General features: G+C 44.2%; 1 protein-coding gene across 2 annotated transcripts in view; it reads right to left on the bottom strand.

Moving 5' to 3' along the window:
* The window catches only part of LOC143934437 (solute carrier family 2, facilitated glucose transporter member 5-like), a 77,996-nt gene that overhangs the window by 29,883 nt on the left and 20,828 nt on the right, over nt 1–27,285 (bottom strand). For both annotated transcript variants that reach the window (XM_077458055.1, XM_077458056.1), the window contains 3 exons: nt 19,014–19,166; nt 15,668–15,793; nt 11,722–11,909 (listed from right to left, as the gene is read on the bottom strand). In XM_077458055.1, coding sequence (XP_077314181.1) covers nt 11,722–11,909; nt 15,668–15,793; nt 19,014–19,166 — 467 coding nt within the window. The remainder of the gene's footprint in view (nt 1–11,721; nt 11,910–15,667; nt 15,794–19,013; nt 19,167–27,285) is intronic.

Here is a 27,285-nt window from a genome sequence, read left to right as displayed (position 1 = left end):
ATATATATATATATATATATATATATATATACACAGCATCTCACAATAGTGAGTACACCCCTCACATTTTTGTAAATATTTTATTATATCTTTTCATGTGACAACACTGAAGAAATGGCACTTTGCTATAATGTAAACTAGTGAGTGTACAGCTTGTAAAACAGTGTACATTTGCTGTCCCCCTCAAAATAACTCAACGCACAGCCATTAAAATCGAAACCACTGGCAACAAAAGTGAGTACACCCCTAAGGGAAAATGTCCAAATTGGGCACAATATATATGTATCGCTAACCCCGAGGGCACCGCCGGTTGACATGGATCCTTTGAGGCTGGCCGCGAACTTCCCAATAACCTCAGCCTCTCTGACACACCTGGCTGAATATGCTATTTTATAGAAATCAGATCATATAATAAAGGTAAAATCTGTATATTGAGGCCTATTGAAATTTAACAAAGTAACAAGAAAGCGATGATGTAAAGAAGATTCAAATTACACGGATTATTGTACACCTGACGTAACAGAGCAATTGACAACACAGAGCTCAACATTTTACTAGACTTTCAGGTCAGCTTAACCACTTGCTGACCGCCCACAGTATATATACATCATTACTTTGACGTTTAATATCAGGCTTAAAGAGGAGGGCCAGTTAAAAAAAAAAAAAAAAAAGTCAGCAGCTGCAAACACTGCAGCTGCTGACTTAATAAACACACTTACCTGTCCAGGGCGCCCGCGATGTCGGCCGCCCGAGGCCGACCCGTCCCTCGGCTCTCGGGTCCCGGCGCCGCCATTCCCTCTAAGGGAAACAGGCAGCGGAGCCTTATGGCTTCACTGCCCGTTTCCTACTGCGCATGCGCGAGTCCCGCAGCTACTGCGCATGCGCGAGTCCCGCAGCGCTTTCTGAATGGGACGCGCTGTGTTCTGGAACACACAGTTCCCAGAACACAGCGCGACCCATTACCCAGAAGACGCCGCGACGAAGACAGAAGATCTCCGCGGAGGAGGAAGAGGAAGATTAGGATAAAGTGCCTAGCAACAGGCATTTCTGGTAAGTAAAAAAAAATTTTTTTTTCATTTTATTTTTTTTCGATTTTTTTGTCATTTTTAACATTGTTTGGTTTTCAGGGTGGCCCTCCACTTTAAGGCAGCAGCTAGCTGGAGGAACTGGAATCCAGCCCCCAGCTTAAGGTTAATGAACAAGTAATAATCTCTGACTCTAATAGTGAGAGTGGACAGAATATGGTGCCTGACTTAGAAGTCAGGAAAGAGGATTTTTGTAGGGAAAAACTAAGAGAGTCCACACTCAATAGAGCCAGAGAAAATGTTAAAATGATTGATGGCAAATCTGTTGAACCTAATGTAGGGGTGTCGTTTCTCTACATGGCTCTTAAAAATTACTTGCTGTATTAAGTGGTAAAGCAAGGGGGGGAGGAGGAAGAGCAACTAGTGGTTCCCCCTATGGATGGTATTAGATTTAGCCCATGGTCATATAATGGGTGAACACCTGGGTATAGAGAAAACTTGGTTACATGCAGATGTCAATAAATATTGTGAGTCATGTGCAGAGTGTCAGTATGCTGCCCCATTTTCACAGTCTGGCACCGTTACCGATAATCGAAGTGTCTTTTCAAAGAATTGGCATGGATCTGGTGGGACCAGAAGTCTGCCCAGGGTCGTCAGCACATACTGGTAACATTGGACTATGCCACACAGTATCCTGAAGCCATTCCCTTGTGTAATACCTCATCTAAGACTATGTGCAGGTATTTAGTCGTGTGGGTATTCCAAAATAGGTATTAACAGATCAAGGCACACCATTTATGTCCCAAGTCACTAAAGAATTGTGCAAGTTGTTCAAAATCTCCCATCTTCATACCTTTGTCTACAGGGCTCAAGTCCTGCAGGAACGCATGGGAACGGAGTTCCTGTACTTTTTCCACAACAGGAACTCAGTTCCTGTTAGCAGCTGTGTCCTGCAAGACTCTGAAGTATGTGAGCTGTGTGGTATGTGCTACACCAGCAGCCGACAACACAGCTCTCAATAGTAAGTGCCGCACACCTGACCATTCAGGCATTGCCAGTGGGGGGCCCCATGACAGCTTCCTCTTCGATCTACCTGTCAATCACAGCTGGCTGATGGGTAGATCCAGTCCCTGCTGCTAAGAGATTGTATTTAGTCAGACCTCTCATGATAAGCTCCTCCCTGCCGGCCCCTCCCGATTTTCTGTCTCCTCACCCCCCCTGATCAAGCATCAGATCAACAAAACTGAGGCGGTTCAAAAGTGGCCCCAACCTATAAATACAAAACAAGTTCATGCATTTCTTGGGATCACAGGGTTCTACAGATGTTTTATACCCAATTTTGCCACCATTGCAGCCCCACTGACAGATCTGAAGAAGGGTAGAGGGTCGGTCATGATTAAGTGGAATCCTGAGGCAGAGAAGGCATTTCAAATGTTGAAGCAGGCTCTTTGTGCACAACCTGTGCTTGTGACCCCAGATTTCACAAAGGAGTTTGTGGTACAGACAGACGCCTCTGATGTGGGACTGGGTCCCAAATCAGAGATGGGGAGGAGCACCCAGCGGTCTACCTGAGCAGAAAGCTCAACAGACATGAGAAAATCTATGCCATTGTTGAGAAGGAATGTTTAGCTGTCAAATGGGCCTTAGCTGCCCTGAAATATTACCTGTTCGGGAGACCATTCAAATTAGTCACTGATTATGCCCCTCTTAAAGTGGTTTTAAACCTTGTTACACCACTTTTTACCTATAATAAGGCTTACATGTAGGTACTGGAAATATCTCCCAAACCTGCACGGTTCAGGAGATATTTACCATATATGCTTACAACGACGTCATTGGCGAACCGAAGAAAGGGCACAATCGTGCAGTTTCTATAGGGCCCATGCCGTGAGCGGCTGCTCTCACGCGCATGCGCGGGAGTGATGTAAGGAGATTCGGGTCAGTAACAGAGCCAAAGTCCATGGCCCCAGAAGGAAGAGGGGTGAAGATGGATGCGGCCACAAGCGGGGACATCGTGGGCTTCGTTTGCAGGTAAGTGCAACATAATGGGCTAGTATGTGATGCATACTAGCCCATTATGCTTTTACCTTGTAGGGGAAAAAGAGGAATTAAAACCCATCAGGGTTTACTTCTTCTTTAAATGGATGTATGATAACAAAGGGAAAAACAGTTGGGTGAAAGGGTGGTTCCTTCCCCTTCAAATTTTTAAGTTAACAGTGTAGCATAGAGCTGGGCAACTCCAGAATGATGCAGATGCCCTTTCCCATGCGCATTGTCTGGTTGGGACAGTTGCCTGAGGGGGAGGGGGGGGGGGTGACATTATGAAAGGCAAGGACGTTTCACCTCACATGCGTTCATTTTCAGAGAACTAAGGTAGAATCCAGTCTGGGTTTTACCAGCCACCTTGGCAGGGTTGGTTCAAGACCAGATTTTGTAGTCCACTTTTGTCCACCAGCAGGTTGTATAAATAAAGCAGGACTGGGGCAAAGAATTGCTCTTGGCCTGGGACTCAGGATGCCAAAAACCTGAGAGAGCTGCTTATGTGAAGTTTGCTTTGTGAGAGAAAACGTTTGCATTATCTTTGTTTTGTCGGTGACTGGGAGAAGCCCTTCACCTGTGAGCTAGGAACATGCAATGTTTAGTTAGTCACTGCATGGCAAAAAATTTTTTTCTGTTTTTGTTTGTTTTACTTTCATGCAACCTTTTAAAATAAAACTGGGTACAAGTCAGCTTTTAAGAAAACCTGCTGTTTGGACTACCTTTTTTACCCAGGAAAGGTGCTGGGAAAAAGCCATGACAATATATACATAACCTGTGACAATATATATGCATATAGCTATTGAGGGTTTATATACTATATATATATATATATATATATATATATATATATATATATATATATATATATATATATATCGTCCAAGTGCATAAGGGGCATTTATGCTAGGCCTAAGGCTGCCTGAAGGACACTGTTGGAGCCTAAGTGGTTTGAATGAGAAACAGGAGGTGGTATATGGGCAAGTTAAGTAGACAAGTGGCAGCCCTTTAGTTGTTTCTTCTGCCGGCTATCGTTAAGGCCCTATCGTTAAGGCCCTTTAAGGACTGGAGCAGTTTAGAACTGTTTAATGAGCCTGCATCCAGTTGAGGCGCACAAGGGGACTTATAAAGTTTTTGGCTCAAAAGTAAGGTGGTTGAGAGAACAGGGATGGAATAAAGTCAAGTCAGGTACAAGAACAGTCAGTGAAGCAATGTTAACTTAAAGCGGAGCTCCACCCTAAAGTGGAACTTCCGCTTATTGGAACCCTCCCCCCCTCCGATGCCACAATTGGCACCTTTCAGGGGGGAGGGGGGTGCAAATACCTATATAAAGGGAAGGGGGGTTAGATTGCGCTATGGACCGCTTAATTTAAGTGGTATTGGATTTATGCTGTAGGAAATGTATAAATTATAAAAAAATTTATAAAATATATAATATGGGAAATTAAGTAAGAGCAGCCTCTATTTATTTCCACCTTGGCAGGTGGAAAGATACTAAAAAAGGGGTGTAGAGGAATAGACCTGGTGCTATACCCTTTCCTGCTGGAAATCTGTACGTTAGGATTCTATGGTATATAATTTCCAGCTCCGGATGACGTCTGAGTGACGAAACGCGTAGGGCGTGGCCAGACGACGTACACCTCTAGCACAAACCAGGAAGCTGAGCGGGACTTTTAAACCTGCCTAAAGCTGTAAGGCGGCGTACACACGCGGGGACTGTCTGCCGAAACTAAGTTCGTCAAACAGTCCGCTCAAACTTTTGAATGAACGAACACGCCCACACACGGCACTTTTTGAGCGGACAAATACGGCAAACTTTGTTCGTCGTACTAAGTCCGCGCAACTTTTGAAATGAACGGACTCGCCCACACACGAGGCAACAGTCCGCTCATTTCGAGCGCGTGTGCAGGTAGGCGGGGCCCGCGAAGGAGACGTCGCGGGCTCCGCCGCCTGGAATGGACTTAAAGGGGAACCCCAACGCCGAAAAAAATCGGCGTGGGGGTCCCCCCAAAGTCCACAACAGACCCTTGTCCGAGCACGCTACCCGGCCGGCCAGGAAAGGGGGGCGAGCGCGCCCCCCCTCCTGAGCCGTACCAGGCCGCGTGCCCTCAACATGGGGGGTGCCTTGGGGAAGGGGGGCCGCGCGGCCCCCCCACCCCAAAGCACCTTGTCCCCATGTTGATGAGGACAAGGGCCTCTTCCCGACAACCCTGGCCGTTGGTTGTCGGGGTCTGCGGGCGGGGGGCTTATCGGAATCCGGGAGCCCCCTTTAATAAGGGGGCCCCCGGATACCGGCCCCCCACCCTATGTGAATGAGTATGGGGTACAATGTACCCCTACCCATTCACCTGTAAAATAAAAGTACCCAAAAAAACACAACACACAAGGGTTAAAATAGTTTATTGCACAGCTCCGGGGGTCTTCTTCCGTCTTCGGGGGTCTTCTCGCCGGACTCCTCCGCTATCTTCTTGTAGCTCTTTTGCTAGCGGAGGAGTCCGGCTTTCTTCCTCCCCGCCGCCGGCCTCTTCTTCGGGGGTCTTGTCCCCCTCTTCGGTTCTTCTGCCGGGCCACCGCGCCTTCTTATAGCTCTTTTGCAGGCGGTGGCCCGGTCTTCTGTCGCCGCCGCCTTCCGTTCTTGTTCTTCTTCTTGTTCTTCTTGTTCTTCTCCAGGAGATGTTGACACATCGCTCTCTCCGGCCGGAATGCCAGAGCCGCGCTGAGCGGCCACTTATATAGTGACAATGGGGCGGTGTCACATGGTATATGTCACATATGTCAGAGCCGCGCGGCCCCCCCTTCCCCAAGGCACCCCCCATGTTGAGGGCACGCGGCCTGGTACGGCTCAGGAGGGGGGGCGCGCTCGCCCCCCTTTCCTGGCCGGCCGGGTAGCGTGCTCGGACAAGGGTCTGTTGTGGACTTTGGGGGGACCCCCACGCCGATTTTTTTCGGCGTTGGGGTTCCCCTTTAAGTCCATTCCAGGCGGCGGAGCCCGCGACGTCTCCGTCGCGGGCCCCGCCTACCTGCACACGCGCTCGAAATGAGCGGACTTCCCTCCGAGCGGGAACAGTTTGCTCATTTCGAAAGTAGCCTACACACGGGCGGACTGTTCGCTCAAACCAAGTTTCAGAATTTCCGAAAAACTTTGTTCGTCAAACTGTCCGCTGAAACTGTCCGCTGAAGCCCCACACACGAGCGGACTGTCCGCTGAAACACTGTTCAGCGGACAAAGTTGAGCCAACAGTCCGCCCGTGTGTACGCGGCCTAACACAACCGCAATAGCATTATCTATGTTTGTAAGTAGTTTTAACCTATCTTTTCAAATAAATATGAACTTTTAAAACGTTATCACGCTATGGATATACCTTTCTTTTGACATACACAACGTGGTACACTACACTCACGGAAAAACGAGAGACCCCCAGCATTGTATCTGAAGCAAGCCAGAGAGCGACACAATAGCTGATATTGTGAAGGTCGATCCACCCCGGATGGGGTACTTTTTCCGGTGAGAGCATATTATAGATGTAACCACTGAACACGGGAAACATTATTGGAATCATCACCCCCCCTCCACTTCCCTCACGCACGGAAGACTCCGCCACTCACTAGAGACTATTCACAATTTAAATGCATATGGTTCACTGTGAATGTTAACCTTATTACTGTTTTTTGGTCTGCACTGCATTACTGTTTTTGGTCTGCACTGCACACGTTTATTCTATTTACAGTGTACTAGCTATCACGCTATTCTATTTTTGATTATACTCAACATGACACTTTTCGCAAAATACTTGATAGACTAAGCACAGTCACTATATTTAAAGGCAAGTCCAAGCCATCACTTCTCGTTCTAATTTTTATTTTATCTTCCTATTCACTTTTTTTCCTATTTATTTTTTCTATGAATGACAGTATATAGATTGTGGCACATGTAATTTATTTGCACTTGCACTTTATTTATTTAATAATAATAACATATTGGTAGAACTATTTATGGTAAATATTTGCTACTTAGTGGTTTTCATTGTTTTCATTATATTCACTATTCTCATTTAATTGCCAGCACGCTGGAAATTATATACCATAGAATCCTAACGTACAGATTTCCAGCAGGAAAGGGTATAGCGCCAGGTCTATTCCTCTACACCCCTTTTCAAATACCTATATAGTACAGGTATTTTATTTGCACCCACTTCCGGCATAGATAACTGCAGAATCTGCGGGTATTTACGCCACTTCCTGCGGGGCCCCCGCTGTCTGCTGGGAAACACACGAATCCCAGAGACAGCGGGGACCATCCTTATTGCGCAGCGCGACTTACGCATGCGCAGTAGGGAACTGGGAAGTGAAGCTGCAAGGCTTCACGTCCTGATTCCCACATCCAAGATGGCGGCGGCAGCACCCGAGAGCCGATCGAGAGACCGGCTTCGGGTGCCGACATCGCGGGCACGCTGGGCGGGTAAGTGTCCTTATTTTAAAAGTCAGTAGCTGCAGTATTTGTAGCTGCTGACTTTTAAAAACAAAAAACGGTGGAACTCCAGCTTATTGGAACCCTCCCCCCTCCGATGCCACAATTGGCACCTTTCAGGGGGGAGGGGGGTGCAAATACCTATATAGTACAGGTATTTTATTTGCACCCACTTCCGGCATAGATATCTGCAGAATCTGCGGGTATTTACGCCACTTCCTGCGGGGCCCCCGCTGTCTGCTGGGAAACACACGGATCCCAGAGACAGCGGGGACCATCCTTATTGCGCAGCGCGACGCACGCATGCACAGTAGGGAACTGGGAAGTGAAGCTGCAAGGCTTCACGTGCTGATTCCCACATCCAAGATGGCGGCGGCAGCACCCGAGAGCCGATCGAGAGATCGGCTTCGGGTGCCGACATCGCGGGCACGCTGGGCGGGTAAGTGTCCTTATTTTAAAAGTCAGTAGCTGCAGTATTTGTAGCTGCTGACTTTTAAAAACAAAAAACGGCGGAACTCCTGCTTTAAATATAACTAAAGGCAAAACTTTTTTTTCATTTTGGTCAGAGTGGAGATGGATTAGAACATTTGTCACATTTTATTTCTGTCTGTTCAGGTTCACCCACTCTATCTGTCCTGTTTAACGTTATCATCGAAAATTCAAGTAAAAAAAAATCCCAAATTTTGGGTTGTCCCCAGAAAAGTAATAGAGGGTAAATTTTCCAATGGAGACACTAGTTCTGGTGACCTAGGGGGTCCCTGAAAGATTCATTTAATTTGAGGGGATTTCCTCTTGCGTTCTGTTTTTGGCTATAGGACAGGAAGTCAACGTAAATCTCCCTAATGGGACAAAGATGACAAAAATATAACCCTACTTTACTTTATCTAACAGCACTGTGTATGGTGGTGAGCGGTCACTCTCTCTCTTTGACCGCTATGCAGCGATGAGGTAGATGGCGCAGTTTGGTATAGGCATTCCCTGGGCTGGGATGCTGACCAACTGGATGCACTGCCACAGAGGTCTACACTCTTCTCATCCCGGTGTCAACTGCCCCAAGATTTCCCAGGCCATCTCATGCCACTCCCCCTCGAGTCTTATGGCTCCCTGGGAGCTGTAGTCTTCTTCCTGCTTTCTACAGTACAATCGCTCATCCCCATGACTACACATCCCAGAATACCACTCATGCTTGTGTCTTTCCTTTGGGTTTAACATCAGCCAGTTGACAGAGAAAAGGGGGCGGGGGGGGGACCAGAGTCAGTGAGCAGACATGACTGAGGCCCACAGCTCATAGCTGCTTCAAACATTGAGTAGGAACAAAGATACCAGCACCTGGCTACTTACAGTGGTGTGAAAAAGTGTTTGCCCCCTTCCTCATTTCCTGTTCCTTTGCATGTTTGTCACACTTAAGTGTTTCGGAACATCAAACCAATTTAAACAATAGTCAAGGACAACACAAGTAAACACAAAATGCAATTTATAAATGAAGGTGTTTATTATTAAAGGTGAAAAAAAATCCAAACCATCATGGCCCTGTGTGAAAAAGTGATTGCCCCCTAAACCTAATAACTGGTTGGGCCACCCTTAGCAGCAACAACTGCAACCAAGCGTTTGCGATAACGTGCAATGAGGCTTTTACAGTGTCCTGAAGGAATTTTGGCCCACTCATCTTTGCAGAATTGTCCTAATTCAGTTACATTAGAGGGTTTTCGAGCATGAACGGCCTTTTTAAGGTCATACCACAACATCTCAATAGGATTCAGGTCAGGACTTTGGCTAGGCCACTCCAAAGTCTTCATTTTGTTTTTCTTCAGCCATTCGGTGGTGGACTTGCTGGTGTGTTTAGGATCATTGTCCTGCTGCAGAACCCAAGTTCGTTTCAGCTTGAGTACACGAACAGATGGTCGGACATTCTCCTTCAGGATCTCTTGGTAGACAGCAGAATTCATAGTTCCTTTTATCACGGCAAGTCTTCCAGGTCCTGAAGCAGCAAAACAGCCCCAGACCATCACACTACCACCACCATATTTTACTGTTGGTATAATGTTCTTTTTCTGAAATGCAGTGTTCCTTCTATGCCAGATATACTTGGACACACACCTTCCAAAGAGTTCCACTTTTGTCTCATCGGTCCACAGAATGTTGTCCCAAAAGTCTTGGGGATCATCAAGATGTGTTGTGGAGAAATTGAGACGAGCTTTGATGTTCTTTTTGCTCAGCAGTGGTTTTCTCCTTGGAACTCTGCCATGCAGGCCATTTTTGCCCAGTCTTTTCCTGATGGTGGAGGCATGAACGCTGACCTTAACTGAGGCAAGTGAGGCCTGCAGTTCCTTGGACTTTGTTGTGGGGTCTTTTGTGACCTCTTGGATGAGTCGTCGCTGCGCTCTTGGGGTAATTTTGGGTGGCCGGCCACTCCTGGGAAGGTTCACCACTGTTCCATGTCTTCGCCATTTGTGGATAATGGCTCTCACTGTGGTTCGCTGGATTCCCAAAGCTTTGGAAATGGCTTTATAACCCTTTCCAGACTGATAGATCTCAATTACTTTCTTTCTCAATTGTTCCTGAATTTCTTTGGGTCTCGGCATGATGTGTAGCTTTTAAGGATCTTCTGGTGGACCTTACTGTGTCAAGCAGCTCCTATTTAAGTGATGCCTTGATTGTGAACAGGTGTGGCAATAATCAGGCCTGGGTGTGGCTAGAGAAATTGGACTCAGGTGTGGACAACCACAGTTATAGTATGTTTTAACAAGGGGGGCAATCACTTTTTCACACAGGGCCATGATGGTTTGGATTTTTTTTCACCTTTAATAATAAACACCTTCATTTACAAATTGCATTTTGTGTTTACTTGTGTTGTCCTTGACTATTGTTTAAATTGGTTTGATGTTCCGAAACACTTAAGTGTGACAAACATGCAAAGGAACAGGAAATGAGGAAGGGGGCAAACACTTTTTCACACCACTGTATATGCAGTGGCAAGAAAATTTAAAATGTGAACCCCATTGAAATGAACTGGTTTTCTGCAGTAATTTGCCATAAACTGTGACCTTATCAAAACAATAGACACATACAATATCCTTACCCCTTGATCAGCTTCTTAATAGCACTCAGACAAATCGAATTCTTTATTGAATCCATTAGTGGTTGTAAAGGCAGACAATTTTTTACCTTAATGCATTTTCTGTATTAATGTAAAACACCTTCTGTGAAATTGAGATGTATTGGTATTTGGATGCCATGATGATATAACTGAAAGGGTCATAAACGATAGCTAGAAATGTGCAAAATCTGATTTTATCTTTGAGAGCTATATTGTGTTCTGGTTTATGTTTCAATGTTTTTATTAAAGGTTTTACAAACAAAGAGAAAAGTACACTTGGTCATAACTGTCAAACATTGTAATATAGTAATATATGTGGTATAGTAAGCAGACAAGTTTAGGTAAAGAATATGAGCTGATCAAGGGGTAAGGAGTGCCTTCCCCCATGCCGGGACACCCCATCTGGGAGCAAGCTGCATCCGGGGGGGGGGGGCAACACCACCCACCCCTATATTTCTTTTATTTGATTTTCCAATGATTTTTGTTGAAATTTTCTGATAAGTCGAATGGTATGAGTACGAACATTGTTCAACCTACATGACCAAACACACAAGTTGCCCCGAAACAAGAACATAATACCGGTCAAGAGTGATAACAAGCCCGAAAGAAAACGCCTCCCGAAGAAAAAATAAAGGAGTGTCTATACTGACCCCTGAAAAGTGTTCTGGTTTTTATGTGACAGTTTTGCCAAGCTTATAAAGCCGGCCATATTTGGATCAAAATTCAGTTGGTTCAGCAGAGACCAGAAACATTTTTTAGTCCATGTATGTGCAGGCTCGTTGTTCACAAGTGGACTTGTGTACAACCAATCTGTCGGATATTTCCCGAACAATCAGTGCCAACGGCTATAGCCAGCAACACTGATCACTGTATTTTGATGGCTCCCCACTGTCAGAATACAAAAGCACAGCTAGAAGGATTCCTCCATCCACCTCAAATGTGTGGATGGGTGAATCGGATCATTTGTTTTCATTCAACCCGTTGGTTGTGTTGGCTGCTTAAGACAAAAAACAATACGTGTAAGAAGCTTTGATAGTAGGAATTGGCTAAAATGATCAGATTGCAAGAAAAGTTGTAGATTCTCCATCACTCACGGCATTGATTCCTGACAACTGCTGCCCCATATTCAATACAATGATAGAGATGAGCTGCCAACGCAGTGGACGGAATGAGCACAAGTTCTTGACTGACAGGCGCCCCTCGGCCTTTTCTGACTGATCCTCTTGGTACATTTCCTGGATTTCGCTATCGACATCTTCCCAACCTCTCAATCGCTTTAAGGCTTTGTGAAAAATAAAGAAGGTACAGAACTTCAGCTTAATGAGTAAACACCCCTCCCTATAATGCAAAGGGTAAAACAAATCCTAATGTTTGAACCTGCTTTTGCAACATGTGTAAGTATAACTTAGAAATATACATATATTTGCAACTACCAAGTGTATTCCGGTGAATTGTAATAACATTTTTTATTTAGGACAAATTGGGCCTTTGTGTGGTGGCATATGCTATTTGTATATCTCCCAATTTTGTATTGTTACAGTAGGGAAAATTATTTGATCCACTGCAGATTTTGTAAGTTTGCCCACTTACAAAAAAATTAAGGGTTTATATCTTTTTTTTAATCATAGGTGTATTTTAAATGATAAGGACAGAATATCAATCAAAAATCCAGAAAAAAACCCACATAAAACAAATGTTATAAATTAATTTACAGTTCAGTGAGTAGTGACCAGGTTTGCATACATCTCAGGAGGGATTTTGATCCACTCTTCTTTACAGATCTTCTCTAAATCCATAAGTTTTCTTGCCTGTCGCTTGGCAACTCAAAGTTTCAGCTCCCTCCATAAATTTTCTATAGGATTAAGGTCTGGAGACTGGCTAGGCCGATCTATGACCTTAATGTGCTTCTTCTTGAGCCACTCCTTTGTTGCCTTGGCGGTATGTTTTGGGTCATTGTCATTCTGAAAGACCCATCAATGACCCATCTTCAGTGTTCTGGTTGAGGCAAGAAGGTTCTCATCCAAGATTTTTCAATACATGCCCCATCCATTGGCCCTTCAATGCTTCAAAGTCGGTCTGTACCTTATGCAGAGAAACGGCCCCAAAGCGTAATGTTTTCACCTCCGTGCTTGACTGTAGGGATGGCGTTCTTAAGGTCATAGTCAGCATTTTTCTTCCTCCAAACACGGCGAGTCCCCCTCCTCAAGAAGGCACAGTAATGCCAATGAACATCTAAATGATTCAGAGAAGTATTGGGAAAAAGTGCTGTGGTCAGACGGGACTAAAATTGAGCTCTTTGGCATTAACTCGACTCACCATGTTTGGAGGAAGAAAAATGCTGACTATGATCCTAAGAACACCATCCCCACAGTATAGCAAGCAGATGGAAATGTGAGGCTTTGGGGCTGTTTCTCTGCTAATCATACAGTCTGCCTTTACCACATTGAGGGACCAATGGATGGGGCCATGTATTGTAAAATCTTGGCCTTCTTCCCTCAACCAGAACACTGAAGATGGGTTATGAATGGGTCTTCCAGCATGATAATGACCCAATACATACCACCAAGGCAACAAAGGAGTGGCTCAAGAAGAAGCACATTAAGGTCATGGAGTAGCCTAGCCAGACCTTAATCCTATAGAACATTTATGGAAAGAGCTGAAACTTCGAGTTGCCAAGCGACAGCCAAGAAATCTTACAGATTTAGAGAAGATCTGTAAAGAAGAGTGGACCAAAATACCTCCTGAGATGTATGAAAACCTGTTTACCAACTACAAGAAACCTCTTAACTCTGTGGTTGCCAACAAGGGTTACTCAATCAAGTACAAAGTCATGTTTTGCTTGGGGATCAAATACTTATTTTACTCACTGAACTACAACTTAATTTATGTAATTTGTTTTATGTGTTTTTTTTCTGGATTTTTGGTTGATATTCTTTCTCTATCATTTAAAATGTACTTCCGAAAAAAAATCATAGACCCTTAATTTCTTGTAAGTCGTCAAACTTATAAAATCTGCAGGGGAGCAAATATTTATCTCCCCCACTGTAAATGGGGACTGGCCCAAAGTAGCAAAACCTATAATTTTTTAAAATTTTAACCATGTGAACAATTTATTTCCATTTTCATGATTTTCCTTCCAAAAAACAAACTAAAATAAATTCTCCTGACTCCTTACTTCTGACATGCATAAGGATACCACATACTGTATATGTGCATTATTTGTTATTTTTGCCCGTAGCAGGGCCCAGAGGAAATATTACACATTTGACTTTATTTGTCCTACCTAAACACACTAAGCCCTTGTACACACGGTCGGAGATTCCGATGGAATGTGTCCTATCGGACTGTTTTGTCGGATAATCCGACTGTGTGTGGTATGCATCGGACTGTTTCCATCTGAATATCCGTCGGACCCAATTTTCCAACTTGTTGGAAATAATTTCCGACAAACTGGTCCGATCATGTGTAGAGAATTCCGATCGGACAAAGTGCCACGCATGCTCAGATCAAATTCCTACACCAAAGCTATTGGCTACTAGCCTGAACGTAGTCCCGTCGTAACGAAATAACGTAATCACGGTCTGAACGATCGGATTTTCCGACAACTTGGTCCGACCGTGTGTATACAACAGTTTCGGACACAATGCGTCGGACAAAATTGGTCAGACAAAATCCAACGGATTTGGTTGGCAGAATGTCCGACCGTGTGTACAAGGGCTAAGACTAAACTAGATTAAGCCTTGATCTATCTTTATTTTTATTTTTTTTTGTTAAACAGACTTTTTTTTCTTCAGACTTCTCTTCTAGTGAGGAGAGACATATGCAATGCATTTTTTACTCAGATGAACAAGATACAGGTGTGGGTTCTGAATATAGTAATCACTGGCTAACTATAACAATGATCACCTGAGTGGGAACCAGTCCTTCTGTTGGTCCAAGGCCAGAAACTGTCGGTGACAGCTCAGTCTCCCTGCGGGAGGAGCTCAGTGAAGTACTTACCCACTACGAAAAAATGCTGATGCGGCATATATCTGGCTCCACAAAAAAAAGCCACTTTCCTTGACATTGCATATACAGATGTGCTCATAAGTTTACATACCCTGGCAGAATTTATGAGTTCTTGGCCATGTTTCAGAGAATATGAATGATAACACAAAAACATTTCTTTCTCTCGTGGCTAGTGTTTGGCTGAAGCCATTTATTAGCAATCAACTCTGTTTACTCTTTTTAAATCATAATGGCAACAGAAACTATCCAAATGACCCTGATCAAAAGTTGACATATCTTGGTGATTTTGGCCTGATGACACACACAAGTTGACACAAAGGGGTTTGAATGGCTATTAAAGGTAACCAACCTCACCTGTGATCTGTTTGCTTGTAATTAGTGTGTGTGTATAAAAGGTCAATGCATTTCTGACAAAATGTGTCAAAATTGGCTAACTTGTCCACCATAATGTCGCAGTCACAATAAAAATTGCTGATCGCCACCATTACTAGTAGAAAAAAAATGTATTAATAAAAATGCCATAAAACTATCCCCTATTTTATAGACGCTGTAACTTTTGCGCAAACCAATCAATAAACACTTATTGCGTTTTTTTTTACCAAAAATATGTAGAATACGTATCAGCCTAAACTGAGGAAACATTTTTTTTTTTAGATATTTTTGGGGGATATTTATTTTAGCAAAAAGTAAAAAATAATGCATTTTTTTCAAAATTGTCGCTCTATTTTTGTTTATAGCGCAAAAAATAAAAACCGCAGAGGTGATCAAATACCACCAAAAGAAAGCTCTATTTGTGGAGAAAAAGGAAGTCAATTTTGTGTGGGAGCCACGTCACATGACCGCTCAATTGTCAGTTAAAGCGAAGCAGTGCCGAATCGCAAAAAGGGGCTTGGTCCTTTAGCTGCAAAATGGTCCGGGGCTTAAGTGGTTAACTAACACATTCTGACACTGATAGACTTGGTCAGCTAAGCTTTACAAAATTTTTTTGCCATGAAAGGGTTTATACATTTTTTTACCTTAGCCAACACTTACCATTTCTGGCTTTTTCCTCATTGCCCTTGTGCAACAGTGTGTATCTTGGACTTTCAGGAAAAAAGGGCAGTAAAATAAGCTCTAGTACAGCAGGAATTCCGGTGAGAGCCAGCAGTATGGGCCAACCTATGTGGATTGGGAGCATGAAAATCGTGAGTACAAAGTAGTAAACTAAATGTATAAATATATATATTTATATCATATATATATCAGCCAAAACATTATGACCACTGACAGGTAAAGTGAATAACATATACAGTATATGTATATACAGTTTTACATACAAACATATACAGTATCTCGCAAAAGTGAGTACACCCCTCACATTTTTGTAATTATTTTATTATATCTTTTCATGTGACAACACTGAAGAAATGACACTTGTCTACAATGTAAAGTAGTGAGTGTGCAGCTTGTATAACAGTGTAAATTTGCTGTCTCCTCAAAATAACTCAACACACAGCCATTAATGTCTAAACCGCTGGCAACAAAAGTGAGTACACCCCTAAGTGAAAATGTCCAAATTGGGCCCAATTAGCCATTTTCCCTCCCTGGTGTCACATTAGTGTTACGAGGTCTGAGGTGTGTTACTTGTGGAGCAGGTGTGTTAAATTTGGTGTTATCGCTCTCACATTCTCATACTGGTCACTGGAATTTCAACATGGCACATCATGGCAATGAACTCTCTGAGGATCTGAAAGAAAAGAATTGTTGCTCTACATAAAGATGGCCTAGGCTATAAGAAGATTGCCAAGACCCTGAAACTGAGCTGCAGCATGGTGACCAAGACTATACAGTGGTTTAACCGGACAGGTTCCACTCAGAACAGGCCTCACCATGGTCAACCAAAAAAGTTGAGTGCACGTGCTCAGCGTCGTATCCAGAGGTTGTCTTTGGGAAATAGATGTATGAGTGCTGGCAGCATTGCTGCAGAGGTTGAAGGGGTGGGGGGTCGGCCTGTCAGTGCTCAGACCATACGCCGCAGACTGTATCAAATTGGTCTTCCTCCAGAAGGAAGCCTCCTCTAAAGATGATGCACAAGAAAGGCCGCAGTTTGCTGAAGACAAGCAGACTAAGGACATGGATTACTGGAACCATGTGCTGTGGTCTGATGAGACCAAGATAAACTTATTTGGTTCAGATGGTGTCAAGCGTGAGTGGCGGCAACCAGGCGAGGAGTACAAAGACAAGTGAGTTTTGCCTACAGTCAAGCATGGTGGTGGGAGTGTCATGGTCTGGGGCTGCATGAGTGCTGCCAGCACTGGGGAGCTACAATTCATTGAGGGAACCATGAATGACAACATGTACTGTGACATACTGATGCAGAGCATGATCCCCTCCCTTCAGAGACTGGGCCGCAGGGCAGTATAACAATATGATAATGACCACAAACACACCTCCAAGATGATCACTGCCTTGCTAAAGAAGCTGAGGGTAAAGGTGATGACCTGGCCAAGCATGTCTCCAGACCTAAACCCTATTGAGCATCTGTGGGGCATCCTCAAACTGAAGGTGGAGGAGCACAAGGTCTCTAACATCCACCAGCTCTGTGATGTTATCATGGAGGAGTGTACGAGGACTCCAGTGGCAACCTATGAAGCAGCTCTGGTGAACTCCATGCCCAAGAGGGTTAAGGCAGTGCTGGAAAATAATGGTGTTTACACATAATATTGACAATTTGGACCCAATTTGGACATTTTCACTTAGGTGTGTACTCACTTTTGTTGCCAGGGGTTTAGACATTAATGGCTGTGCTCCACCCCCAACTCTGACTGTTTCCTCTCAGTTCTCTCTGGCATGCCTCTCCAGTCCTCCCGAATGCAAATGACACTCACCAGCCCTCCTGGCTGCAACCGGTGGTTCCTTCTGGAAGACTTGCCTCAGTATTAGCTCCTGCTGTCCTCTGACTCTGTTCCTTCATGCTTTCTTGAAGGACTCTGCCCTGCACCTGAGTCCCAGGCCCAAGGTCACCCCCCCCCTCCTCAGACTGGGGAGCTCCCTCAAAGGCCCCGACAGCCTAGTACTCCATCTCCAGTTCTTCCACCCGACAATTCCTCCCCAGCTGGGCTGACCCTGGGTATTTCAAGGAGGCCTACCCCCTGCCAATCTGGGGATTGGTCAGGGCTCCCTGAGACACCCCAGACAGCTCAACTTCTCTTCCCTTCCTCCTCTTCTAGAATCCGCCAGAAGGAAGAGGGAGGTGACAGTGCAGAGATGCTGTCTGTGAGTCACAGCTGCTACTCTGAGCCACTCCCAGGCCACACAGATCAAAACAAACAGGTCTACCTTGTAGCTAGGCCTGCCTAAATTTACCTATACTACAAAAGTCCTAACTTTTAGCACCAACCTAGGTAGAAGGTGCTACACTTGTTTATTGCCTGATGCCAAGGACAGCATCTGTTAAAGTTAGGAGGAGTGTAAGCAGGTGTAGGTTATCCTTCCCTCACAGGTCACGCTATTACAGCAGCTGCTATGCAGAGATGATGGAGGAGGAGATTAACTCTTGTCCCTCTGAAGCCTCCGTAGACCTCATCAGGGGAGCAGCAATCTAAATTGGATGCTGTAGCACTGATTGACCTTGGTGGCCATCTTTAGAGAAGGCAGTGCTAATAACTTGCACTATCCCACTGCAGTTGGCACACATTTGTAAAGTGGCTAGGTCAGGGACAGGAACCCGCTGGTGAGTGACAATGTTTCGGTGGAGGAGGGACAGTGCAGGGACCTTATGCCTGAGCTGTTACCTTAGTAGATCTCTTTTCTTCTGCCTCTTGGGGTGCCTACCAGTCTACCAAACACCAACTACCGGTCTACCAAACACCAACTACCGGTCACCTCCTTTGTCAGATGCTGTTGGGTATTGCAAACCTGCTAGCGTGTCTTCTACAGTATTGAAACTGTGCACTACGAGTCCTTCTGTAAGGTACTTTCATTGGGTTTGAGTTTGATATTCAGGCCCTGTTACCACCTTGATGAAACATTAAGTTAATATATTGTGCTGCATTCCTTGGCCTCCATGTGCATTTACTCCACTTTGGGTGCCAAACATCTGGCTCCTCTTACATGCACTTACTGTAAATAAATCTTTCTTAACTCATAGTAACATTCTACTCCATTAGCAAATAACTGTATAGCCCCTTGTTCTTCTTGTTCTTTGTACTGTCCTTGGGATGAACATATCTCATTCTTGGTAAATTTGTAAAGTTCTTGACATACTGCAAACATTTCCATTTATTTTATTAGTTTAGTTGCCTGCCTAATATAACTCTTTGTTGACTAGTAGGGCTGATTTCTGAGAAAGTTTGGATTCTTTACTGTATGTAGTATTACAAATATTACAATAATATACCTTTTGTATTTCCAAGGATGAATCGGATCCCGAAAATCTGTGCAATAAGAATACCAATGGTAATCAACAGCTGAGGCATCACTCCGATACCGCCTCGAAGATTTTTAGGAGACATTTCTCCGAGGTACATGGGGACAACATTGGAACATAAACCTGGACAAAAATCAGTACAAAGTAATTATGTTATAGTAATGAAATGATTGTTAGTGTAAAGTAAATATGTGTATGCAAATATTATTAGCCTAAGTCTCATTTATTCTATAGCAGCACCTGACTGCCAATGTTTACTGTAACATTACCATCTGCATGTGTAGTTTGGTATCACCAATATGTTTTTAGATGTATACAGTATTTAAACTGTAAATTAACTGTATCTGAGCACCACAAATTTAAAATGCTATTTCATTCCTTTTTCATATTCAAAGCAAACTCACCCATCCATCTATGTCATAATGCAACATTTACTTCCTAGAATCCATCTGCTCCTAGCTCAAGCACAGGAGGGAGTGCTTAGCTGAGCTAAGAATAAAAATGGCCATGAAACTTCTGGGATATATGACATAATTTTGTCCTGGGCCAGGAACCAGTGAACAAGTGATTGTAAAGGAAACATTTTTATAAAAATAAAATGTCATACTTACCTGCTTTATGCAGTGGTTTTACGCAGAGCAGCCCGAACCTCCTCTTCTCAGGTCCCCCGTCAGTGCTCTAGGCTCTTCTCCCTTGCAGAGTGCGCGTAAAGCATGCTGCTTGCTGTGGAGGCACTAATGCATGCTCGCTCCCAAATCAGTGGTCTGTGTCTACAAGACACAGAGAGTGTAGCTTAGCCCTGCCCCTAAACTCCCACCTCGCTGGCTGTGATTGACAGCAGTGGAAGCCAATGGCTCCCACTGCTGCATCTCAGCCAGTCAGGAGGGAGAGACCCGGGAAAGCCTTGGGTCAGGTACAAATTGCTGGATCAAGATCGGGCTTAGGTAAGAAATATGGGGTCTGAGAGACACCTGCACACTGAAGGTTTTTTTATATTCATGCATAGAATGGATCAAGGTAAAAACCTTCAGCTGTTACAATCACTTTAAAACAAGTAAAATATATCATCCTATCTATCTAATAAAGTTAGTAGCATAAGTAGGGCCAGGACAAGGGGTGGGCAGGAGGGTGGCTGCCCTGGGCACTGCATCATCAAATGAGGTGGGGGGCACCACAAGGAGATTGAGGGGGGAGAAGATTTGTGTTGGGAGTAGGAATTTGGGGGCAGCAGGCAGTAAGAGTTGTTAAATGACGGTAAATTTGGGGGTGCGTACTAGGAGTGGCAATTCAGGGGGATATGTATTGGAAGGGGGATGGGAGAAGAGGATTTGAGCTAGGATGGTCGATTTGGGCAGTTTGTGCTAGAAGAGGTGATATGGTTGAGGGAGAAGGGGATTTCTTCTAGGAGATTTTTTTTTTGGGGGGAGGTTAATGCTAGTGGGGATGATGAGGGGGTGTTTGTGCTAGGAGGGGGTTGGGTTAGGATGTTTGTGCTAGGAGCGGGATTTAGAGTAGGGAGTGAGAGAATGTTCACTCGGAGGGTTTATTCAAGGGGTTTGTTGTGCTTGGAGGGGTCATGGGGGTGGGGGGAATTTGTGCTGGGGGTATTTGGGGGATGGAAGGGGCAGAGATTTGTGCTGAAAAGGGTTATTTCAGCAGGGGGGCACATTTATACTGGGAGGAGGGGACATTTAATTAATGCAGATTATTGCCCAATTGTTTTTGGGCTGGAAGGATTTTTGCTGACACATAATGCTCATACTTCTTTTGGGGTGGGGGCATAGTTTGGCATGTATGCCATGGGCTTTAAGTGACCTTGTCCCGACACTGAGCATAAGGAACAGTTAAGGCTGATTGAGATTGTTTAGTTCCACTTTATCATACTTAAAGCGGCGTTCCAGTAGTTTTTGTGTTTATTAAAAGTCAAAAAGTGTAGTTGCTGACTTAATAAATACACACTTAACCACGATCCAGCAATGCAGCCCCCTGAACCCTCAGTTCTCTTCCTCGCTTCTCCCTGGCGCCGGCATCACAAGTGTGGGCACCTGGCTGTGACAGCTTGCGACTTCACAGCCGGGTGCACACTGTGCATGCGTGAGTCGCACTGCACCTCCGTAGTGGTCGGGCAATCTTCTGGAACCTATAATGTGTCCCAGAAGATTGCAGGGAGGGAGGGGGAGTGGAGAACTTCAGCTTGAGTCACCTAGGTGGCCCGAGCAGAAATTGGAGCTGGGTACCTGTCAAAACTAGGCACCCCCCCAAAAAATGACATGCCAAATGTGGCATGTAAGGGGGTGAGGAATGCTTAAAGCAGAATTTCCACTTTTGGGTGGAACTCCGTTTTAAGCTTTATAGTAGCTAGTCAGTTGTGACTTCAGTAGCTATACAGTAAATGTGAAGCATAGGTTATCAGAACGATTTGCAGCTCATGGAGTATATTAAAGTATTAGTGAATGGTGTGCAAAAAGGATGTTAGATTGTGAATACTTGAATAGGCATTTTTCATACTGTATATATTTGTGTGTGTATATATATTCCTGCGAAAATATGGTAAGAATATTTTCTACAGCATACTTTATACAGTAGTGCTTGAAGGTTCTTGTTCTCTCCAAATAAAATGTTCATAATGCTGTGAAACAAGCTCCCAACGCCTCAATACCATCTTATTTATTTCAAGATGCACACCCAGACAGAATCTTTTTTACATTTCAGAGTAATTCATGAAGGCGTGATCAGGTCACTCAGGACCACTAAAGGATATTTCCTTATGAAGTTACTTTTATTAAAGAAGAAGTAAACCCTGGTGTTTTTTTCTTCCTTTCTTCTTCTCTGCAAAGTAAAGGCATAATATGTTGGTATGCATCGCATGCCAGCACATTATGTGACATCTTCACCCATCTTCCATCCGGGGCCATGGACTCTGGCTGTGTCACTGGCCAGGGCCAAGTGATATCACGGCACATGCTCCTGAAGAAACGGCACAGGTGGCCGTTCCTTCAGAGCGCATGCACCAATGACATCATCGGCACAGTATACAGTAAATATCTCCTAAATGTGGGCCATTTAGGAGATATTTACAGTACCTATAGGTAAGCCTTATTCTAGGCTGACCAATAGGTACAACTTACACACGGAGGTTTACAGCCTCTTTAAATGTGTCAAATACAAACAAAGTTGTCCGAAATGTAACATAGGCTGGGCTTTCCCCCTTATGTCTACACTAAAAACTTCACTATAACCTAATAGCATAACAAGTAAACTGTTATGTGTAATTTGTTTAGTTGAAATTTAAACAAATTTTTCAATATTCAGAAATTCAGATGTATCCAAACTTCCAAATCACAACAGGAACAAATTTAAAGCGGTTCTTCACCCTAAAGGGGAAGTTCCGCTAATCTGATCCCTCCCCCCCTCCGGTGCCACAATCGGCACCTTTCAGGGGGGAGGGGAGTGCAGTTACCTGGATAATCCAGGTAACTGCACCCACTTCCGGCCAGACCGCCGCAGACCCCCGCAGACGCCCCGTCCCCCCCGTTGTGTTCTGGGAAACACACAGTTCCCAGAGACACAGCGGGGGACCATAAGAGATGCGCAGCGCGACTCGCACATGCGCAGTAGGGAACCGGGCAGTGAAGCTGTAATGCTTCACTTCCCGATTCCCTGACAGAGGATGGCGGCGGGGGCATCAGCGAGATGAGCGATCGCTCGTCACCTGCCGCCGACATCGCTGGACCCTGGGACAGGTAAGTGTGATTTTATTAAAAGTCAGCAGCTGCAATATTAGTAGCTGCTGGCTTTTAATATTTTTTATTTTAGGCGCAGAACCGCTTTAAACAAATCTGAGATTTTCTTGTGAAAAAAAAAAACAAAAAACAAATCTGAGATAAATTATACTGAAATTAAATTTTGTCTGAATTCAAATTGAATTTGAAAACAATTTGAAAATGTAAACATATTGCTAATTAGTACTGATTTCCTTCCAAAACTGTTTAAAGCGGAGGTCCACCCTAAAGTGGACCTTCCGCTCATCGGAACCCTCCCCCCCTCCGGTGCCACAATCGGCACCTTTCAGGGGGGAGGGGGGTGCAGTTACCTGGATAATCCAGGTAACTGCACCCACTTCCGGGATAGCTCTCTGCGGAAAGGGGCGTAACTTACGCCCCTTTCCGCAAGTGCCCGCCCCTTCCCGCAAGTGCCCCGCTGCCTGCTGGGAAACACACAGATCCCGGAGGCAGCGGGGACCGTCCTCATTGCGCAGCGCGGCTCGCGCATGCGCAGTAGGGAACCGGGAAATGAAGCCGAAAGGCTCCATTTCCTGATTCCCATACCCAAGATGGCAGCGGCAGCACTCGAGTGTCGATCTAGAGATCGGCTTCGGGTGCCGACATCGCGGGCGCGCTGGACAGGTAAGTGTCACTATTTTAAAAGTCAGCAGCTGCAGTATTTGTAGCTGCTGGCTTTTAAAAAAAAAAAAAACGCGGAGTCCCGGTGGACTCCCGCTTTAAGGGTGTCAGGGCTGGGCTCAGCCCTTCCTTCTCTGTGCTGGCCGTTCAGCTGTCGGCTAATTGCCAGCTCCTATCTCTCTCCACAGTTACCCAGCTGTTGTTGTTTCTGCTCATCAGTCTTGCCTACTTAAACCCGTCCAGCTCACTTCATCTCTGCCTTCGCCACGGTCACGTCACAAGAAACCATCTCCTGCATTCCTGTTTAAAGGCTGACTCCTTATCCTGCTTGCTGTTCCCCTACTTGGATCCCTGAACTCTGGCTTGGCTGATTACCCGATCTGGTTACTGAACTCTGGCTTGGCTGACTACCCGATCCGCTTACTATACTCTGGCTATGCTTTGACCCTTACTCTATTTACCTTTTTAATTTTATTAATAAACAAGTGTGATTTTACTGTACTACGGTCTCGGTCTGGTTCATGGTTTCTGACAAAGGGTACCTAAAAGAATTGATGCTGTTTTGAATCCAAAGGGTATTCAAATATTGGGTAATTTTGAAGAGAGACAGCGCACACGGTGGGGAACTCCCAGTCCAATTTGCAAGATCCCCTCTTTCAGGTGCTCAGGCTGTGTCATTAGTACAGTGACAGTGCACTGGTTCCCACAAAGTGTAAAAAGTGTCAGTTAGTGTCTGAATGTCCGCTGCAATATCGTAGTCCCCCATTACTAGTCCGTTGATTGCCACCATTACTAGTATAGAAAACAATACTAGAGTACTGTGTTACTCTAGTATTGTTTCCCACTTTTATTTATTTTTGTCCCTCGCAATGACTGTAATATACTCATATCATATAGCGCTGCTCATATTATTATTATTATTATATGCGATTTATGTAGCGCCAACAGTTTGCGCAACGCTTTACAACATGAGGGCAGACAGTACACTTACAATACAAATCAATACAGGAGGGATCAGAGGGCCCTGCTCGTTAGAGCTTACAATCTAGAAACCATTAGTGCTTATAATTTTATTCCACATGTCCCATAATGGACAATAGGGATGAGCTCGGTGTTCGACTCGAACGCATGTTCAACTCGAACATCGGCCATTCGTCTGTTCGGCGAATTCAGAACTTTGTTCGCACCAAATTCGTATGGCACGAATGGCCCACAATGCACTACGCCATCGAAGTGCATTGCTGGCTCATGATTGGCCAAGCATGCACTGTGACCCCGCATGCTTGGTCAATCACAGCACCAGCAGCGCGGAGAGCCAGAATTTGCCACAGGCAGGATGCCTGTGGCCAATTATAGCTCAGGGGGTTTAGTACATGCCCCACACTATATAAGGCCGCCTTGTGTAGTGTGTTCCGGCATGCAGGGAAAGAGCAAGATAGGCAGGAACAGTGTTCCTTTCTCAGACATCTGCAGGAGTTAAAGTGGGTGTTGTGTGCCTCCAGCACAGTATACACCTGTATCAACCCTTTTATGCTGGTGTTCTCTAATACAGGCATCTGCAGGAGTTAGTGGGTGTTGTGTGCCTCCAGCACAGTATACACCTGAAGATACCCCTTATTGCTGGTGTTGTCTGTTGCATATCTTGCATATTAGCCTTTAAAATTAGCACTTCTGATTTCGAACGTTCGAGTCCCATAGACTATAATAGGGTTCGAAAGTTCATACAAATTTTTGGTCCGTTCAAAGGTTCTGGTGCAAACCGAATCGGAGGTTGTTCGGCTCATCCCTAGTGGACAATAATATCCAATTTTTGAGATGTGTGTGTATTTATGTATGTGTACATGTTTTTTGCCCATGTGCATTTGTTTGTGTGCATATGGTCACGTATGTGCATATACATTACATATATACATAAAAAGCGAGTGACGTGCTATCAAGGTGCTATGCTCCACCTGACTGCAATGATATTAGCTAATTGTGTTGCACATCACTCTTGCTGTTTTTGCATCATGTCCTTGCATCAGTTTGCCTTGTATGTCAGTCTTCTTTTTTTATGTTATTTTATAAGCTCAGTGCTTCCCTTTGTCCGGCTCATGTCCGCCAATAGTTCCGCCCAAAGTCCACCCACAGACCATAAGAAGCTCTGCTTCTAGTAACCTTTAGCCATTGCTTGAAGAAACATGACTCATGTTGATGACCACTTCCGGTTTGCTGTCCACGCTGGTTGTTGGTCCCTTCCAGTTGAAGTCACTTCCTGGATTCGGCTTCCATGCTGTCTTAGACAGCCTAGCTGTCTTCCCAATATCCAGGCGAGTTGTGGCTTCCATCTGCCGGTCATTTCAGAATATGCTACCAAAGAAATACACCTCTGGATATCCCTGAGACTCCTTGGGACTACCAGAATGCCGGACCACCTGCCATATTACTAATATGATGTGCTTCTAAACCTCCACCCTTTTGTAAGTGTTTTTAACCCTTTTGGGAATATAAAGATTTACTTCTGTACTTAGAGGCGCCTTTTTTTTTTTTCATTTTTTTTTCTTTTCAGAAAGGATGTAATGGAAATGGAGCGAGTACAGAGAAGGGCAACACAGCTAATAAAGGGTCTGGAGGATATAAGTTACGAAGAAAGGTTGAGAGCAATGAATATATTCTCTCTGGAGAGGAGACGCTTGAGAGGGGATATGATTTCAATTTACAAATACTGTACTGGTAACCCCACAATAGGGATAAAACTTTTTTGCAGAAGAGAGTTTAACAAGACACGTGGCCACTCATTAAAATGAGAAAAAAAAAGGTTTAACCTTAAACTATGTAGAGGGTTCTTTACTGTAAGAGTGGCAAGGATGTGGAATTCCCTTCCACAGGCGGTGGTCTCAGCAGGGAGCATCGATAGTTTAAAAAAACTATTAGATAAGCACCTGAACGACCACAACATACAGGGATATACAATGTAATACTGACATATAATCACACACATAGGTTGGACTTGATGGACTTGTGTCTTTTTTCAACCTCACCTACTATGTAACTATGGGGGTTATTTACGAAAGGCAAATCTACTTTGCACTGCAAGTGCAAACTACAAGTGCAAAGTGCACTTGAAATTGCACTGAAAGTGCACTTGGAAGTTCAGTCGCTGCAGATCTGAGGGGTAGATCTGAAATGAATGGAAGCTCTGCTGATTTTATTATCCAATCATGTGTAAGCTAAAATGCTGTTTTTTATTTTCCTTACATGTCCCCCTCGGATCTACAGCGACTTTACTTCCAAGTGCACTTTCAGTGCAATTTAAAGTGCACTTTGCACTTGTAGTTTGCACTTGTAGTGCACAGGGGATTTGCCTTTTGTAAATAACCCCCTATATGTAGTGCCATCTAATTTTCATATTTGATTCATGTATGGTAGAAAAATTTTAATCATATCAAAAAAGAAAAAACAAAATGAAAAGGCAACAAATTATGAAAAGGAAGCATTCTAACATAACGAATGTAACTAAACAAAAAGTTTTAACTTAAATCCATGTGAAATTAACTAAACACGTTTTCGTTCTGCACATGTCTAATACCATGTCAGACCATGCAGGAGTATATTTCCTCAATCAGATATTTGAAAAGGACCATGTTAAAATACAATTCCATGTAATATCGTTAACACCTAGATTATTGGTGTATTTTGATAGATATAATCAAAGTAACTTTATAACTAAATATCCTGTGATTTCTGGGTACCACCTATTTTTTCTCTGTATAATTCATGTACTATTGCATCCCAAAAGATAAAGCCTATAATGTAACCATGATTTTATACTTTATGGTTCTCTAGTGTTGATTTCCTAC

This window comes from Lithobates pipiens, unplaced genomic scaffold (genome assembly GCF_037356315.1).
Source record: "Lithobates pipiens isolate NorthernLeopardFrog02 unplaced genomic scaffold, aLitPip1_a1.2 Scaffold_27, whole genome shotgun sequence".
Classification (NCBI taxonomy): Eukaryota; Metazoa; Chordata; class Amphibia; order Anura; family Ranidae; genus Lithobates; species Lithobates pipiens.
Note: the sequence above shows the minus strand (reverse complement) of the source record. Positions and strands in the feature narration are given on the sequence as shown.